Source organism: Rhinopithecus bieti, unplaced genomic scaffold, assembly GCF_001698545.2.
Source record: "Rhinopithecus bieti isolate Rb0 unplaced genomic scaffold, ASM169854v2 scaffold_68778, whole genome shotgun sequence".
In the NCBI taxonomy this organism is placed as follows: domain Eukaryota; kingdom Metazoa; phylum Chordata; class Mammalia; order Primates; family Cercopithecidae; genus Rhinopithecus; species Rhinopithecus bieti.
The window spans coordinates 1,380,470-1,398,527 of NW_016827519.1; the positions used below are offsets into that span (position 1 = coordinate 1,380,470).

General features: G+C 36.8%; 1 protein-coding gene across 3 annotated transcripts in view; it reads right to left on the reverse strand.

Moving 5' to 3' along the window:
• Positions 1-4,695: 4,695 nt before the first annotated feature.
• SLC5A12 (solute carrier family 5 member 12) overlaps positions 4,696-18,058 on the reverse strand; it is a 96,872-nt gene continuing 83,509 nt past the window's right edge. For all 3 annotated transcript variants that reach the window (XM_017863848.1, XM_017863849.1, XM_017863847.1), the window contains 5 exons: positions 17,661-17,747; positions 14,953-15,119; positions 12,596-12,699; positions 7,282-7,409; positions 4,696-5,126 (listed from right to left, as the gene is read on the reverse strand). In XM_017863848.1, the coding sequence (XP_017719337.1) occupies positions 4,977-5,126; positions 7,282-7,409; positions 12,596-12,699; positions 14,953-15,119; positions 17,661-17,747 (636 nt within the window). In that variant the 3' untranslated portion in view covers positions 4,696-4,976. The remainder of the gene's footprint in view (positions 5,127-7,281; positions 7,410-12,595; positions 12,700-14,952; positions 15,120-17,660; positions 17,748-18,058) is intronic.

The window sequence follows — 18,058 nt, forward strand, 5'->3', positions numbered from 1 at the left end:
AAAAACCTTTTGGTAATGCCTTACTTGGCACTGTGGACCTGCTTAATCTATAGGTTTTAACAAAAGATTTAGAAAGAATACTCCATTCATTCCTAACCTGTAGAAAATATTCACATTGAATAGATTCATGCACTAAATCAAAACTAATTTTATAAAAATAATTTAAACATATATTATTTAACTATACTTATTTATAGGCATTTTCCTAATCTTAACTAGTTGTCTAAACAACATTAGATTTAGATGTATTCTAGAACTCTGAAATTAAAAAGCTGCATAAGATTTTGAAAATACAAAAATACCGCATTAAATGTCCTACCAACGTACTGAAATATCATTGGCAATGACCATCTTGCTCCACAAGGTAAGATTATTTTTCTAATTTATGATGACAGCCTGACACTTCAAGAAAGGGTCATGTGGTGATTTAGAAGTTAAATACTTATGAGCTTAACTCTTTTTCTTCTGAAGATGGCTAATATTTGAAACACCAAAATATAATATTAGAAAAATGGGCTTGTGAATGTTTGTTATTCACATGGGTATTTGCAGATCTACATTGATTTACTCAGGAGATTGGGGTGGGAGAGGAAATAATGGTATTATCTCTTTCCAAGAACTACCAATAAAAACTACAGATTAGTTAATTCACTATCAATGATGAGTTACCTTTGATTAGTTTATAAATTTGTATCATTTCCATGTGTACCATTGATATCAATTAAATTTCAGTTATTTGAAAATAGCTTATGCTACAAGATTATAAATGCTAGATAAAAGCAGTTACCTGTATAGTAAACCTAGTTAATTTACAATATTGAGATTAAGTCCATGAGACTTGTAAATATACAAATGTGCATATATATACAGCTATAACTTCCGTAATATTTTAAAACAATTTATTTCTAAGGGCACAATTAAAGGGAGACTCCTCTATTTTTTCCATAAATAATGTTTGATTAAGTCTGTAACAGCACAAAAATATTTCACAATATTCTCTTTGAAATACTATTTGAAAGCCACATAGGCAATGGTTTACTTTTTGTTTCTCTTTAGAATGAAATGGTATAACCCTATAAAGTCACGAAATAGCAAAGTTCTTATTTAGCAAACACTATATATAAACAAAGGGAAAAGACCCTCCCCACCTTCTGTTGCTATTTTGAGAGTCACAGTTGCTTTGAACTGTGCATTGAGTGATAAACTTGGGTTGACATGCTGTTGACTTATCAAGGGTTACATGTACAAAATAATAATAAATCATAGTAATGACTATTGCATCTTTTAGTAATAAACTTGTTTATAATAGTAGTCTTCTCTCTTTTCAGAATTTAGGACCTTTAGAAAAGTTACTCTCTGGAAAATAATATTTTATTTCAACTCTGGCATTAAAAAAACTACTCTTCGGCCGGGCGCGGTGGCTCAAGCCTGTAATCCCAGCACTTTGGGAGGCCGAGACGGGCGGATCACGAGGTCAGGAGATCGAGACCATCCTGGCTAACACGGTGAAACCCCGTCTCTACTAAAAAAAGTACAAAAAAACTAGCCGGGCGAGGTGGCAGGCGCCTGTAGTCCCAGCTACTGGGGAGGCTGAGGCAGGAGAAAGGCGTAAACCCGGGAGGCGGAGCTCGCAGTGAGCTGAGATCCGGCCACTGCGCTCCAGCCTGAGCGACAGAGCGAGACTCTGTCTCAAAAAAAAAAAAGAAAAAAAGAAAAAACTACTCTTTGGAAATTTATGGCATGACTTTTAATTTATACATTCTGTTTTTCTTATTATTTCTAATTCTCAAAATAGTAACGTATATTCTGATCCTGCATCTTAAAAATCCTGAAGAGAAATAATGAAACCATTTAAGTTAACATGTACACCATGTTCTTCATATATTGCAGACCAAGTATTGAATGTTCCATGTGGGCCAGTTACGCTGTGCTAAGCACTTTATATGATTTACTTCTATAAATCTTCATAATAATTCTATTAAGTAGGGATAATTTTTACTCCTATTAATTGGTGAATAAAGTAACATTTAAAAAGTATCGCCCCAAATTACCTAGATTTATGTAAGAATTTGTGTTTGAACCTAAGCCATTTGACTCCAGTTCCTCATCTCAATCATAAGCTGTCGTAGTTCTTATTCTAAATGGTGACAAAAAAATGTCTGCCACAAAAATGAATTCATTCAGAATGAGTTAAAGAGCCATTGAGGTAATTCTGTTCCATTTTTACCAGTATCTGTGGTTGTGCTTTAAAATACAGTGTTGAGTATCAAGTTTGGAACATTTTAGGCCCATCTAAAACTCATCATTCCTAGTGCGGTTTGTTGAAAATGTCTCTGGTCATGCTGTGGCAAAAACAGCCACGAGTTAAACCCTCTTCCATGGTGTGGATGGAACTCGTCACTGAACTGTCTTTGTACTGCACCAGTGGCCTTGGTATGACTCTGGACTGCTAATCCTTGGGAGGGCCTGAGAGGAGTGCTGGGACTCACTAGCTGAATCTATTGACTGTGCACTTCATAGCTCCCTTTTGCTTCATCACACAACAAACACGATTTTCATACACTGTGGAAGACAGTTTCCCATAGATTCCCACCTGCTCTCTACCTGAAACCCTAGATTTATGCCTGTTTGTTCAATTAAGAAGAATGGGGGGAGTCTCTACAATGACCTCTAAAATCTCTTGAAATGTCATCTGCTAATGCCATAAATTTCATTGCACAAGGAAGGCAGAGATATTTTTATATCTTGTATCTTCCAGTTGTATGACATTTTGATAACACTCCACGTAAAATAATTAGGGACTGTAAAAGAACAAACATTTTTAAAACTTTCGCGGAAATGTACTGACCCAGTGAAATATCTTTAGGAAAATTTATGAGTAAAATGAAAAATTGTATGGTATATTTTGTTTTTATGCTGTCCCAAGTGGAAGTTCACAATCCTGATGTATTCCAAATCATATTTACATATATATGTATGCACATGTATATATATGTACGTGTATATAATGCCTACCATTAATTTATTCTCATCCTCAGAATTGCTGTTTTTTTCTTTTTATTCTTTCTCTCTCTCCCTCTTCGTTTCTTTCTCTCTCTGTCTCTCCCTCTTTCTTTCTCTCTTCTTTCCCTAAGATATTAATAAAGCTAACTAGGTTTGGATCAGATTTCAATATTCACAAAATATATATTCTAATTAATAAGAGTATCACAAATCATTTGGAAAATAATTGCATCTCTCAATTTGCAAATCCTTAGATCAACAGCTTAATTAGCATTGCCAGACTTTAAAAAATGTTTCCAAAAATTCTGCTCCTTCTCGTTTTCAGATATTTCTCCAAATGTGCCCCCTTTTGACCCTTTCCCTCTTATCCCAAATGTATTTTTTTCTCATCTCTCTTATAAACTGTAGCCCAATACCTTTTTTCTCCTTCTCTCTTCTCCTTTTCTATTTGAGTGGAGGGAGAGAAGGCAAGGATTGAGTTCTGTTTTATAAACTCCAGTGTGTCTGTTTTAATTCCTCCATTGATTTGTCTGTCTTTCTATCTTTTCTAATAATAGGTATTGGTATTGTCTATTGCCTGCTTCTTTCAAGGCTTTCTCTTTCAAGAAATATTTAAAGACAACCTTTGGAGTTCCTTACCCTTGCCTATTTGGACTATTTCTTCTTACTTTGCTAATGCACTATTTCTAGGCCTTTTGCTCTTATCTGGCCACCAAAATAAATATCTGATACTTGTCCTAATATGTGACTCTCAGATACAACTTTGTTTCTTACTATCTGTCCTCTGACTTGGCCCCTGTGACATACTGTTTCTTTCTTTTACCTTTTCAGAATTTTATTTCTTCGCTTCCTCCAAAAATCTTTCACTGCTCCTTCATTTGTCAACTCACCTTTTAATTGGCAATGCCCTCATTATCCAGAACTTTAAACATTATTTTCTAGACACGAACTATGAAGTTCTCCATTTTTGTTACCTTACCCAGGTGGAGTGAGTTGAGCTTGCTCACATGAGCTGAATGAACAGAGTACAAGTCTTGTGGACAATGTGTTTTGTCCAAAGAAGAACACTATTGCTGGTGAAATCTTCTATAGTCTGTTACACTATTTGCAACGTTCTTTTACCAAATTCTATTCTAACACCTTCTATAGGACATTCCTTTTCTCTTAGCCCTGAAAAAAGGCTTCAGACTTCTTACTGAGCTCTGAGGCAACTTTTCATTGTAAAGTGATAGAAAGGAAGAAGAAATACTGCATGGACAACATAAAAGGAGCAGAGATTTTAGTTATAATCGCTCCCACTAGCCAGACATAGCATATTCTCCTTCTGCACTTAGCTGAATTTTTTTTTAATGTTTGGTCAGGACAGCTAATGACTGGAATGACTGGAAGAGGGCCTAATAGTGGTGGTGAAAGGATGTTAATAGTATGTTAATAGTTATATGCCAATTGCAGCTACAGGATGGGAGATGGGTGGCATAAAATATGTCTACATGTATGTGAGGTGTGAGGTCAGAGGTGGATATCATTCCTCTGTTTTATTCCTCGTGGTAGAAAAGCAATAATATGCATATTCCTATTGCCCATTCTGCCTTTAAACTCCAAGATATTTTGATGGTTAAAAAACTACTAAAATGAAAATCCTGAAGTTTAATACAACACCAAGCAAACAGACTTTGATTTCTTGAATGGTGATGAAATCCAGTCCTAATTTATTCAAGAAGGAAGTAGTCAAGGACATTTGGAGCAGGTTGGTTTTTCTCTGTGAAAGTTGGAGTCTTTCAAATAATATCCTGGGAAACAGTATTTTGCATGTGGTAATAAATAAGTACAAATAGGCAGCAGACATCCCTGTCTGCTAGCAATAGCAACTATACAAGTCTACTAACAAACAGGCAAGAAGTATGTGGAGTTTGTGTGTTTGTGTGTGGGTATTGTGTGTGTCTGTGTGTGTGTGCATTCATACAGGTATTGCCTTAGAAATGGGTAATCTCAAATGCCATATTGTTGTAACTTTTGTCCTTAGGATCATAGCCTGGAACATGTACCAGGCTTTCTCTCCTGAGTCCGTTCTGTAAGACAGATTCAGCCCCTTGTTTCCAGGCACTGCCATTCTCAAGGTTTTCCTGAGGAAAATAGAAAGACACATATCAGCAATATAGCTTTGATGTATTCCAAATTAACCTGAGAGAATCTTGCTTAGGCCTTGGCTTCAAAAAATTATATATGAGTACAAAAGAAGCATAAACAACTCTGACCTAAGACAATTTCTAATTGATAACTTTGATAATCCATGTAAGGTACTATTTCTAATGATAATACAGCAAAAAGAACAATGTATTGAGCATTTACAGTATGTCTTGTGTTACATGAAGAAATTTTTACATCTCTCATTTAATCCAGCAATCCCGTCAGGTAGTAGTATTACATTATAAGGAGAAACATACCTCTATCTCATATGAGGATGGCCCCCTTCCTACCAGGGAATAGGAGAGCCTGCTGATAATAACAGGGACACCTATACACAAACTCCCCTGCATGCTGCTCAACATTATTTTTTGACAAAGAAGCCCAATAGTGACACAAGGAGTGTCCCCTCCCATTCAACTTAGCCTTGAGAACAGAAGCTGGCTGCCTGAATTAAGTAAGTTTATTATTTATTCCAGGAAATTCTATCTTCCTGAGTCTGCAAACCAATAAATAACTTGATCCATTGCTTCTAGAACTTCCTCAAAATTCATTTATACAAACAATAGGCTGCTTAACCAGCTGCCTTCTCAGCAAAATAAATTGCTCATCTGGGTAAACAGCCCTTTTATCCAAAGTATAGATTGTTCAATGAAGCAAACTGCTTGCTTATCAAGCCACTGTTCAATTATCAAAACTGACTTTAGGATCCTCACCTGGCTATGTTTTCCAATTTTAAATTCTCCCACCACAGTTTTGCCCAGTTCCAATAAGAACCCTGAATTGAAAGATCTACCTTAAGTCACTTAAGCTCAGAATTCTATAAATGTCTGCACCTGACTTCCATACTCTGAGCCTCTCCGTAAACATGGTGCTCTTGCCTCCTGCCATAAGTAATAAACTCAGCTTTAGGTGATATACATATTATTCTGCTGTTTTCTGGAGAGGAGAGCAATGGGCAACTCAGAAATATTTGCCGTGATTCGGGTTAGGCTTCCCTCTCCTAAAATCATAAAAGAATAAAATGTCTGGGACTAACAGTGAATGTAAGTTTAAACTAAAAAGAAAAACACAACAACAATAACAACAACAAAAACACTCCTGCACTTAATCAAGCTGAGAAGGCAGACACTGATAAGGCCAGCTGCTCCCAAGGTCTGGCAGTCATCAAATGCCGTAACAACCCTTTGAGTGACCATTGCACTCTTACCATTGCTGCCCCAGATAGCTTTTGGTCATTTTCTGCTTCCCATAGACCCCTTTAAGAATCCTTCAGTGGGAACCCAAACCTTACAAGACATGTTCTTCCTCCCTCTTGTTGAGGGTGGCATTCACCGATTCCTCTGAAGTACCGCACCTTGCTGCATCAAGTCAGTAAGTCCAATTTTGTCTAACTACAGGCTCTTTCTGGTGGTCTTTGGCTGATGAAACCTTAATAATACTTGGACAGTGTCTCTAGTACTGCCTGACCTAAACACACTTCTTTTTCCCAGAATCAAAAGAGCTAGGGAGTTAGAGAGTTAGGTGCATCTTGCTGCTTCTTTGCCTGTATAATCCCACCATGACCTTGCTTTCCATTTATATCCCATGGAACTGGAAATGCTTGTGTCCATGTTGCTCTGATAATCCCCCTCTCACCCATCCAGTTTTCAGATCAGAAAAGCTGGAGTTGAGGAGTTAAATAATTTACCCAAGGAATACAGGACATGGAACCAGGATTAATTCCAGGACTATCTGATGCTGAGGTCCATGCTTTGAACTATTATAGAAGAATGTGCCTTCAATTTGTTCCTTTTCTATTATTCGCTTTTATATTTTCCTGGAATTCACCTTCACAGGGGTTAAAACAAGCTTTGAAAACTAACCACCTGTAATGCCAATAATTCAGCTTCAAGGCACTTTTACCTATCAACATATTTATGTGCTTAAAAGCTGATTAGCTAAGGTAACTCTGAAGTTGAAACTCAAATTCTTTCAAGTTCTTGCAATCACTGCCTTCCCTTTCCAGTGCATCTTTGCAGCTGATTTAAATAGGCAAAACCAGGAATCCCTTTGAGTCCATACACATTTTTAGAAGCTCAAACATCAGCTCACCTGCTCTGTACCACTGTCATGCTGAACTCCGCACCAGCATAGTGTTTTGTACTTCTTAGACCAAAAGCAAAATAAATTACAAACTGGTCTAATTAACAGTGGTTGAATATCCTCACCTCTTTGGCAACCTATTAACAAAAGAACAAATAGATTAGATAGTTGCAGGCCTCCAGGTCTTCCTTTACAAATTTAAACATTGTCAATTTGAAAAGTAGGTTACTTTTTAGAATAAAAGTGAAAACAAGACTGAGTGGTTAATAAACAGAAATTGGTTAACTGCTGAAAGGGGTAGGAGTTCATTTTTAAACATCAACAAATTGTCAGGTCAGGTAGACTCATGACTAGAGTTAAACAGAGACAACCTATTTATTTTTAAATATCTATTATAGAAAACTCTACGAGTACCCTTCTTTGGCCAACAGAGGGGATAGCAGTAATTATGCAATTTCTTCCTTTTAAAAAGCTCTTGATTTTTTAGCCAAACCAGATATATTAATATTTGAGATCATCTAAGTCAGTATTTGTAAAATTAGAAAGAGTATTTTTATTGTTCCTTCTTTTCTTTCACCCTAACATCCTGAACAAGCAATATCCTCATGTTCCTCCCAGGTACTTTAAGCATTCCTCACACCTCCTCATGCCTCACACCTCCTTTTCCCTTCCTCAAAACATACCTGTTCAATGTCCTATTTCTTCAAATCCTGCTGTGGAACAAGAGTCAAATTGATATTCAAACCAAGATGTAAAGGCCAGTGATGTTGCTCCTCCCAGAATTTATGCACATTTTAAGTCATAAAGACTATTCACTAATACCCTATATCATTCAAGGATAGTTATTAGTCCCATAGTCAGTGTAGTGTAAAGATACTAGAAGGAAGAGTGGAGTAGCGGTTATACCGTTGATCAAATTTCTTTTAAGTGCCAGATACTGTGCCCATCCACAAACTTTTTCTCAAGCTGCTTTCTAGAGACAAGAAAAAAAATTGTAGATTTGTTTGGTTTTTGTATAAGACAGAGTCTCATGCTATTGCCCAGACTGGAATGCAGTGGCATGATCTCGGCTCACTGCAACCTCTGCCTCCCGGGTTCAAGTGATTCTCCTGCCTCAGCCTCTGGAGTAGCTGGGACTATAGGCACGCACTACCATGCCCAGCTAATTTTTTTGCATGTTTTTCTGTAGAGATGAGGTTTCACCATGTTAGCCAGGCTGGTTTCAAATTCCTGACCTCAGGTGGTCCGCCCACCTCAGCCTCCCAAAGTGCTGTGATTACAGACGTTAGCCACTGTGCCTGGCCAAAAATGTAGATTTTTAAAATTCTAAATTGAGGCTTAAACAATCTATTCCCTGGCATTACGTCACCCTGTCGAAAGACATTTGACCACATAGAATTCTACTAGTGTCGATAATAATATTTATCAGTTAGTCAGTGTATTCCACATACTGGGCATATTTTACATAGATTATCACTAATCCCTATAAATAGGTAAGTATTGTTATTCTCTTTTCAGAGATGAGGAAATGGTGAACTTTTCTATGAGCTAATAAATGATGAAGTATATGTTTAGTTAAACATCTGTGATCTCACATTCTGTAACCCTCCATTTGTCTTAATGTGTGCATATGTGTGAGTGGCAGAGGAGGGGTTGCACAACCTCAAAATTCTATGCAAGGGCATCTCTGAATCAGAATAATTTAATTTGGAACAAAGTCATTTCCAGGGTTTCAAACAGAGAAGAGTTTTTCTCTGAATGAACCACAAAAGTGTCAAACACTCCAACAAATGATGGTGATCTATTGTCTCTGAAGAGCACGTCCTGAGGTTTGGACAGGACCCTTTGCTTCATATGGATTTAGATTCTGTTTTCTTCTAGAAAAAGATAATATTGCCTTTGGGAGATAGTAGATGGTAAAGCAAAGTATAGAGCTATAATTCTCACAGATAGGAAAGTTGAAAATGAAACTCAAATTCTCAAACCAGAAGCTCTGTATTTGCCTTCAATCATGGATTTATCATCTCTTTCATGGGCAAGACCTTGGGGATTGAGCATCAGTGGACTGTTGAGAAAATTGGGTGAAACCAAGTTCGTCAAGAGGTTGCAGGACTATAGACATATTAGGTGAGAAAAGAGAAGAAGGTCAAAGGGGATGAGATCATTTCCTGTAGACAAGCAGGTTTTTCCTAAGGAAAAGAGAGTTCATGCTTATAGAGGAAATGTCACTAGATGTATAGTAACTTGGGGTGGTTTTGAGGAAAGTTCCCCTTCCTCTAAGCAGAAGCAACTCTATGCCAAGGTACTGACTCCATGAGCCGAATGCAACCTAGAATCCATTCCCTACATGGTCCCTCTACTGGGCACAAGACCCAAAACTCTCAGCAGAAGTCCTGAGTACAAGATATAGGCTTAAGTTGCAAGTCAGGAAAGTCAGATTAGAAGTGGCAAGGACATAAAATTTCAGAAACCTACGAATAAAAAGATAGTCTATAAACGTTCAACAGAAAGAATGGTATGAGTGTGTATGTGTCTGTGTGTGTGTATGTGTGTGTGTGTGTATGTATCTGTGTGTGTGTGTCTGTGTGACAGAGAGGAGAGAGAGACTGAAATAAGGTAGATTACATACAATAATCAGAAATTAGAACGGTATCAGCTTTCACCACAGCAAACTGAAAGCTAGAATATTTTTTATCTATCTCACATCATTATACAGAGCTGCGCAATTCCTGACAATTTATAAAGTAGTATAGTAAATTTCTCTGATGAGATGAACTATCTAATACAAAGATTAACTTTTGTATGTTAAGAGATCGATAGTAAATATTTTAGGCATTGCTGGCCAGATGTTTGTTGCCACTACTCAACTCTGCCTCTGTAGAGTGAAATCAACCATAGTCAAAAGCAAATAAATGGGCAAGCTCTGTTTCTTGAAAACTAAAAAAAAAAAAAAAAGAAAAGAAAAGAAAGAAAAAATAGGTAGTAGGCCAGATTTAACCTTAATGTATGGAACCATAATCTAAAACATAAACATAATAGACTGATAACTAAAGACTTCATATCAGAGACATGCAACTTTATGGTAAATGAGAAAAATACAGTAAGATTCAGATAAATATAAACTACTTTACACTGAAAAACAGAGTAGCATCAATCTCTACATACTGTCCTGATAATGGGATGTTTTGGTCACTTGATACACCAACAGTGGTATTTGTTCTTGATTTAGGAAATGATATTTTCATTTCACATGTCTTAAATGGAAAAATGAAAAAATAACTTTCAGCCACCCAGCAGAATTTTATCAGTAATAATGAAGAATTTAAAGTGTATCTTAGCCCAAGATCTCCTTTCAGCAGCTGATACACAAAATGATTAATGATATAAACTTCCCGGAGTTGCTAATCAACACAGACATGATTCTATGTGTCAACATATATGAGTAACATAAACAGCATATCTTTTAGGTGCCATATTTTATCTGGAAGAAGTGTAATTGAATACATCACCTATTAAGACCAAATAAGACCAAGATAAAATATAACACAAGGAGAACAGGTCCACAAAAGGCCTCTGTCCTTCCTTACTGATCCTATTCTACATTTCAACATTATAAGACTTTTTAAAAGATTCAGTGGGTATTACAGAAGATTTGTTAAAGCCTCTTGGTGAGCAGACCTGAGGATATCAGGCTAGCACTAAGGCCTCATTTGGAAGACAGGCACCAGGAGGCAAGAACATCTGCTGGTCATGTTCAAAAATTTTTCCAAATGTTTGAAGGCATAATTAGACTTTGTTAAGAGTGTTCACTTTTGGTCTCAAGGGCATTTCACTAAGACCTGGTTCATGTGGATAAAAAGAAAACATAGGGATTAATACCAAAAGAGTTGTTCATGCTGAAAATGTGTAAGAATGTTCAATCAAATTTAATATAAGTGCTGCTGTATCAACATAACAGCCTGCTAATTCTGGTGCACACATGGAAAATATAGACTGACAAACCACTGGATTTCATGTGTACACATTTCCTGCTTTAGAAGGAAATGTCCAGGCAGCTGAAATATTGGCTGTCTTCTTAGTTGTGACCGACCACTAAACTGAAATGTCTAGGTATATTCCTCTAGCATCAAGGAAGGAGTCAAGGATGTCAGGGTACTAAGGCAAAATCTAAACAAAATGAATAAACAATCTTTCGCCTGGAACTATTTAAATAAATAAAGACATTGAGAGAGTTGTTATTATGTGAAAGACTGGGGTTACAAGATTTATAGTCAATTCTTTATCATAGCCAATATCTTCTTAAATTTCAGTGAATGGCTAGTGACATCATGCGCAGAACAATAGGGCATCGGAACTTGCATATAACATTTCTAGTACACAGTCACCAGAAATGTTGCCATTCAGGTTTCGTGTTGAGTAAGAACGTTGGCCATTGTTCACTGGTATATAACAGTCATGGAAAAGTAGAACACCTTAAAAATTTTTTAGCTAAAATACGTACTTCAAGGAAGTGGAGGGACAAAAGTACAGTGAACTTATTCTACCCCATTATCTCCCACACTCTCACCACCACTACGAATCCCTCATGGGCATTGAAACCAAAAAGACATCAATCCATCAAAAGGGCAAGTATGGATGGTAGACACTTTGTGAAAAATGGCTGACAATGAAGCTGCTCACTGCAGAGAACTCCATGACCTTAGAGGAGCAGCCTCCAAAGGACAACATAGGCAAAAACAACAGTGTTTTGCTTTTCTAGTAAGTTAGCAAAGGCTGACTTCATGAGATAGTAAGATGGTGATGACAAAAATTTTGTCTCTTACTGAGATGAGGCGAAAAGAACCACTCTGAATATTTAACCTTATTTACTCATTGTTATATTACGGAGGGTTTTTTATACTCAAGCCTCTGGGGAACATGTGTCAAAGCATCTTATTTTTTGATAATATATGGGAAATATTTGAATATATGTGCTTTTTTGTTTGTTTGTTTGTTTGTTTGTTTTTTGAGATGGAGTCTTGCTCTGTCGCCCAAGCTGGAGTGCAATGGCGCACCATCTCAGCTCACTGCAACCTCCACCTCCTGGGTTCAAGTGATTCTGCTTCCTCAGCCTCCCATGAATACATGTTTTATATATTAATAATCAGATACATAATAATGAAGGGTGCCTTTGTATGTCAGCTTTGAGAGAGTAGACATCTCTGTGGGAAGAAGGGTTTTTTTGAGAAACTTGAATTCAAACCAATAAGACAGTCAGCCAGTCCACCAATGCATGCACTAGCCTATATCTTCTTTAGTCCCAAAGGGAGGAATTATAACCAACCTGTTAGGAGGCTGATGATTACTCCAGCAGCAATGCATCCTAGGCAGCCCACTGCACTGTAGTAAAGGTAGGAGATTGAGTACCAGGTATCAGCTATTGCAGGTCTGTGGAAAACAGCACATGTCACCAATTCCATGCATTCTAAAGACCCACAGTGATGTAGAGGACTGCTCAGGATTCGTTTTAGGGCCTGTCATCTCAAAAGCCTAAAGCATAACTTCTTGTCATTTAAAAAATTATATTTAGACAAAATGTGCTTTGTATTCCACTCAATCTAATTCATTCCTGAATTACAAATATAACAATATAGATACTGAATCATAAGTATTACAATGAGGATTGTGTCTTTCATTTCATTTGTATTATTTATTCTTCAGACATTTATTAAGCCCAGATTTAGTGCTAGTGATTGTGACAGGCATTAGTGATCTAAAGATGAGAAAGTCACAAAGTCTACATATAGGAGCTAATAGATAATCATAAAATGGGTTGGTTTTGCCTCAGTAGAAAAGGTATAAAAGATTAAGGCAGCCTTCATAGTAGTATCAAATTCAGATCAATGCATGAGATGATACTTTAGCTCATTTTGAAAGAATAATTAGTAGTTAATCAAGCAAAGAGGGGAGTCAGGGCCAGGAATTACCATTCCAAGAAGATAATACAGTAAGTACAGGCAGGAGGGAAGAATCAACATGGTTCATGATGAACCATAAATAGGTTGAAATTCTTTGATATAAAATTTATGGAAAGAAAATGAAACTCAAAGGCAAATGGAAGCAAAATAATGGAGTGCCCATTAGGAACCTGAGTCAAAATGAATTTTATGGAGGAATGGGGGACACTAGTACACCTCTTGAAAAATAAACAGATTTTAGGAGAGTGGAAATGAACACTAAAAGACATTCCTATAAAGGAAATAGCTTGATTAAGGACCCAAATGTAGGAAAGAGTGGGATAGGCATAGGTAGAAGAGAAGAGACAGAATTCAGAGTAGAAGGAAAACAATAGTTAATAACATTAAAACCACAGGAAAGTTTGGCAGATATTTAGCTCCAGGATAAAAAGATTGCATTTTATTCCATAAGCACATGAATCATTGAAGTCATCTCCATGTGGTAGTAATGAGTTCAGGAAGGTGCTTCAGAACAAATAAATCTAGTGATGCTGGATAGAATGGGTTGTATTAGAAAAGAAGAGAAAATAGAAAAATGGAGGAAATCAAAAATACAAATAAGATAATTTCACTTTTCTGGACTTTGTAATGACGAGAGTAGCCTCAAGATTGACAAGGACAATGGAGAGGAGAAGATATGCCGGGCCAAGAGAGACTTTCATAAATGTAATTTGCCACATTATCTGGCCAGTTTGAGAAGGCTGGGCTCAGAGGAAATGAGCGCATACAGAGAGGTATTGATGATAATCAGAAAAGGGCTACTAAAAATGAAGTACTTTTGAGGATACACAAATAACACAAATCCTGTATTTTCTAGACTTGCTCTTACATATAATTAGAATGTGAGTTAACATTTATTAAAGTCATGTGTAGTGCCACTTGATATATATATACACACTCATATATGCATATATATACAAACAGATATACATACATATACACACAAACACATATACATACAAAGATATATATATATATATATAGTCTTATCTCATTTGATCCTCTCAAAAACGAAGTATAGTAGGTACTAATACCCTCATTTTTCAATCAAGGGCTCTGAGAATTCAAGAAATTACAACTTACTAACTTGTCCAAAGATACAGAGGGAATAAATGGTAAAACCAAAATCCAAACCCAGGTATTTCACATTTCAAAGTCTACAATCTTCTCTCTACACAATAGTATCTGATGTGTTTTGATATTTTTGATCACTTACCCCAGCCAGAAGCAGAAAGGGAAATCCTTTGTTACACCCTGTGTTCATATTGTTTGGTTTAGAAGCCATAGGTTCATAGCAGTGCTCCTAACTCCACATACCTATAAGCATTATCCTCATTGCTCACAAACTTCTTCTACTCAGTTTTATTCTTTGAGGACACCATATTCCTCATACCCAGTCACCTTTCAACCCTTCACTATTTTTCTGTTTTGTACTCATATCTCCCATTAACTCTTTCACCAAATCCGTTTTTGTAGGTCTGAATACCTCTGTATTCAGACATACAATGGACATCTGCAGAAAGCTGCAGCTCTGCGTGGCACTCTTCAGTGCTGGGTACTTCCCAAAGTGAGTCTCACAAGAGAGCAAGATGTGTCTCATCACACTTATCTCTGAAGAGTGCACCTCCCTCTTACCAGGTGACCCACTCTCTGGGACTCAGCACCATCTTTAAAGTCAGCATACCTGCTGGATAGCACTGGAGACCCTGTTGCTGTCACATTTGATTTGATACATTGGTCTGTTGATAGAGGCAAAGGCCATGTCTTAGAGGCTGGTGCAGGGTAAATGAAGGCCCCAATGGCCACCCAAAATGACAAGATGATTCCAGTAAGAAGACCTCCTAGTGCACCCTGGATGAAGAAGAAAAAAGTTAATGGGAAATTTGACAAAGTTGTCTATTGAAAGAATAATGAGATGAGGAGTTCTATGCCTTAGAGATTCTGGCGTTCCACCCCAAATCTTGGCCACATGTTTTGGAAACACTCTACTCAAACTGCCTTCACCTCAATTCCTGTAATGCAGGTTTATTAAGGAGTGACTTGTTCTTTAAACGAAGACACGAGATAATTTCACATTGATCAATATATTTAGATTTCTAGCAATAATTATTTTTCTCCTTAGGGTTTCTTTCTCTTACTACTTAAAAGCTGCTGAAACTTTGATTCTCATTAGAAGACTTTCAGAAGTTAAGGAAAATTTCAAATATTAGAGTCACTTTTTGTTATCGACAGCTTTTATACAGAAAATATTACTCCTATCTCTCTTCCTAAGTAACTGACAGGGTCCCCTGAATCCCTAGTTTTGAGTTTTTTTGTTTGAGTATGAATACTAGCAAGTGCGTTTAATAGTCTTGTCATTTAAGGTTTGTATTTCTTGATAAATAGTGAAAATTCAAAGAATCATTTTTCTTGTAGAGGAGGCATAACAATTTAGCAGAGATTAAGACCACTAGAGAATATAATCGAAGGTTTCTGGTCACTGCTAGGAAGCTGAGCCTTCTGAGTCAGAGAAAACAAACCTGTTGGCTTCTCTAGTTAATCAGAAAAGAATAGAAGAGATCGTGGTAAGAGTTCCAGAATGCTTTCTTCATTATTGTTTGAAGAAACTAAATCAGTGTGTGTGATTTGAATACTTGTGCCTTGGTCTAAACAAGTGGTCTGCAAATTTCTAATATAACAGTCAGACAATAAATATTTTAAGTTTCGTGAGCCATGCAGTCAGTATCTGTCACAACTACTCAGCTCTTCTCTTATAGCATGTAAGCAACTACAGAACAATACCCAAACAGAAGAGCCTGGCTGTGTTTTAGTAAAATTTTATTTATGGGCACTGAAATTGGAATTTGATATAATATTTTTGTGCCAGAAAATATTATTCTTCTTTTGACTTTTTTTTCCCAACCACTTAAGTCAAAACCATTTTTAGCTTGAAGGCCTTACCAAACACAGGAGGCCAGATAGATTTGGCTTGAGGCATATCATTTGCTGACCCCTGGACTACCAGTAAGTGGCAAATGGATTTCAACTGGACGGCTAACCCTGGTTGATCTATAATAGCTAGCTGGAGAGCCATGTTGAGACAGATTCTGAAGTTGCAGCCACATTCTGTGGGAAGGAGATCCATGATTGGTTAGTAGGATCAGTCATGGCCATTGATGAGGGGAGAAGTGACACAAATTTGTAATATTTACTATACTTTAGTAAATATCTAGGCAAAGGACATGTCTTAGAGGCTGATGCAGGGTAAATAAGGGCCCCAATGGCTGCCAAAAATGACAAGGTGGTTTCAGTAAGAGAAATCAAGGTGGTTTTCCTGACCAAATAGAAAAAACTACAATGTACTAACATAGATAATAAATTAATGTTTACAGTGCACTGTAAAATCTTATGTAGTTAGCTCATATTTTTTTGTGGCTAGGATATTGTCTTCCCTCACATAATCTCCCCAAAGACATAATATTCTTGTCAACCCCAATATCAGACAGGTGATTAAGACTGCTTGGGAAGTGCTGCAAAGACCCGAATGCTCACTGCCCATCAACTCTTTACCTAGCCCAACAAGATTTATCTAGGAGAAAGGTCAGTAAGGGTCAGGTAGCCACAGAGACCTAATCAGGTATACTATCTGACACAGATATTATGGAATATCCTATAGTATATAGATAAATAAGTGTAAAGTCAAGCTTTCTGGAATCAAAAGGCTTTCTCGAAATACATGCATGTAAGTGTGCAGATGGCAATAACTGGAAAATGGCAATTCTGTTAGATTGAGAAAATCCTGCTATTATAAATGTTTTAAAAATATTGTTATATTATTTTTCCAGATAATTATTTATTTTGATTTATACTCAATACACAGTTATCCAACCAACATTTACTTGAAGACATACTATTAGCTTGCCAGAGCAGCAAAATAAAGATCCGGCTGTCAAAACCCAAGTTTGTCCCTTTTCCCCTATATAAGTTAGTTCATTAGTTTAATAAAGTTAGTTATAAATCTAGGTAACTATACACAGAAAACAATTAGATTTACATTTGTAAATATGAATTTTCAAAACTGTGTTTCAACAAAACTAGTCTTGAATTCAGAATCTATTTTACAATTAATGTTGTGGGCCTTTAATTTAGAGAAGACTTAATTTAATGTTAAAGAGTCAGCTTTCATGTCAGGATATATGGTAGTTCATAACTACCTCTGCTCTTCTTTCATTTCTGTTCCCAGAAAAATGTCACTGAAGTCAAAGATAGGTAGACTCAAGCTCTGTTTAATTCTACTGTGGACTCTTTTCCTGCTTAAGACAAATAGCTTTTCCAAACAGGGGTGAGAGGAGGAAGAAATGGCTGGGACCAGTTTTTGACTAGGAATTGTGAAGATGGCTGTGGGATCCTTACCTTCCAGTTCACAAAAGGGAACAAAATTCCCAAGGAGAATAAACCCAGCATTGGTCCCCCGCACATGCCGTGAATGCTGAGGGAAGCCTGTGGAACAAAAGCAGACCAGATGAACCCCCCACTGAAGGGCATCTGTGACTTCCTGGCATCATCCCTCTCTTGCACCTGGGATAAAATTGGGTCCTAGTTCTGACTGTGCCATTTATTAATTATGTGCTTTCTATAAGTCATTTCTCAATTCTAGGCTGAATAATAAGCACTGTATTTATGTGTGTGTGTTTCTGTGTGTGTGTTTGTATAGTAGAAAGGCAAACAACTTGAATTTGGTTTGAAGTCCAAGCTGAAACTCATTGAACTTCAAAGTGTTCTTTCTCCATAAAAAAAAAAAAAAAAAAAAA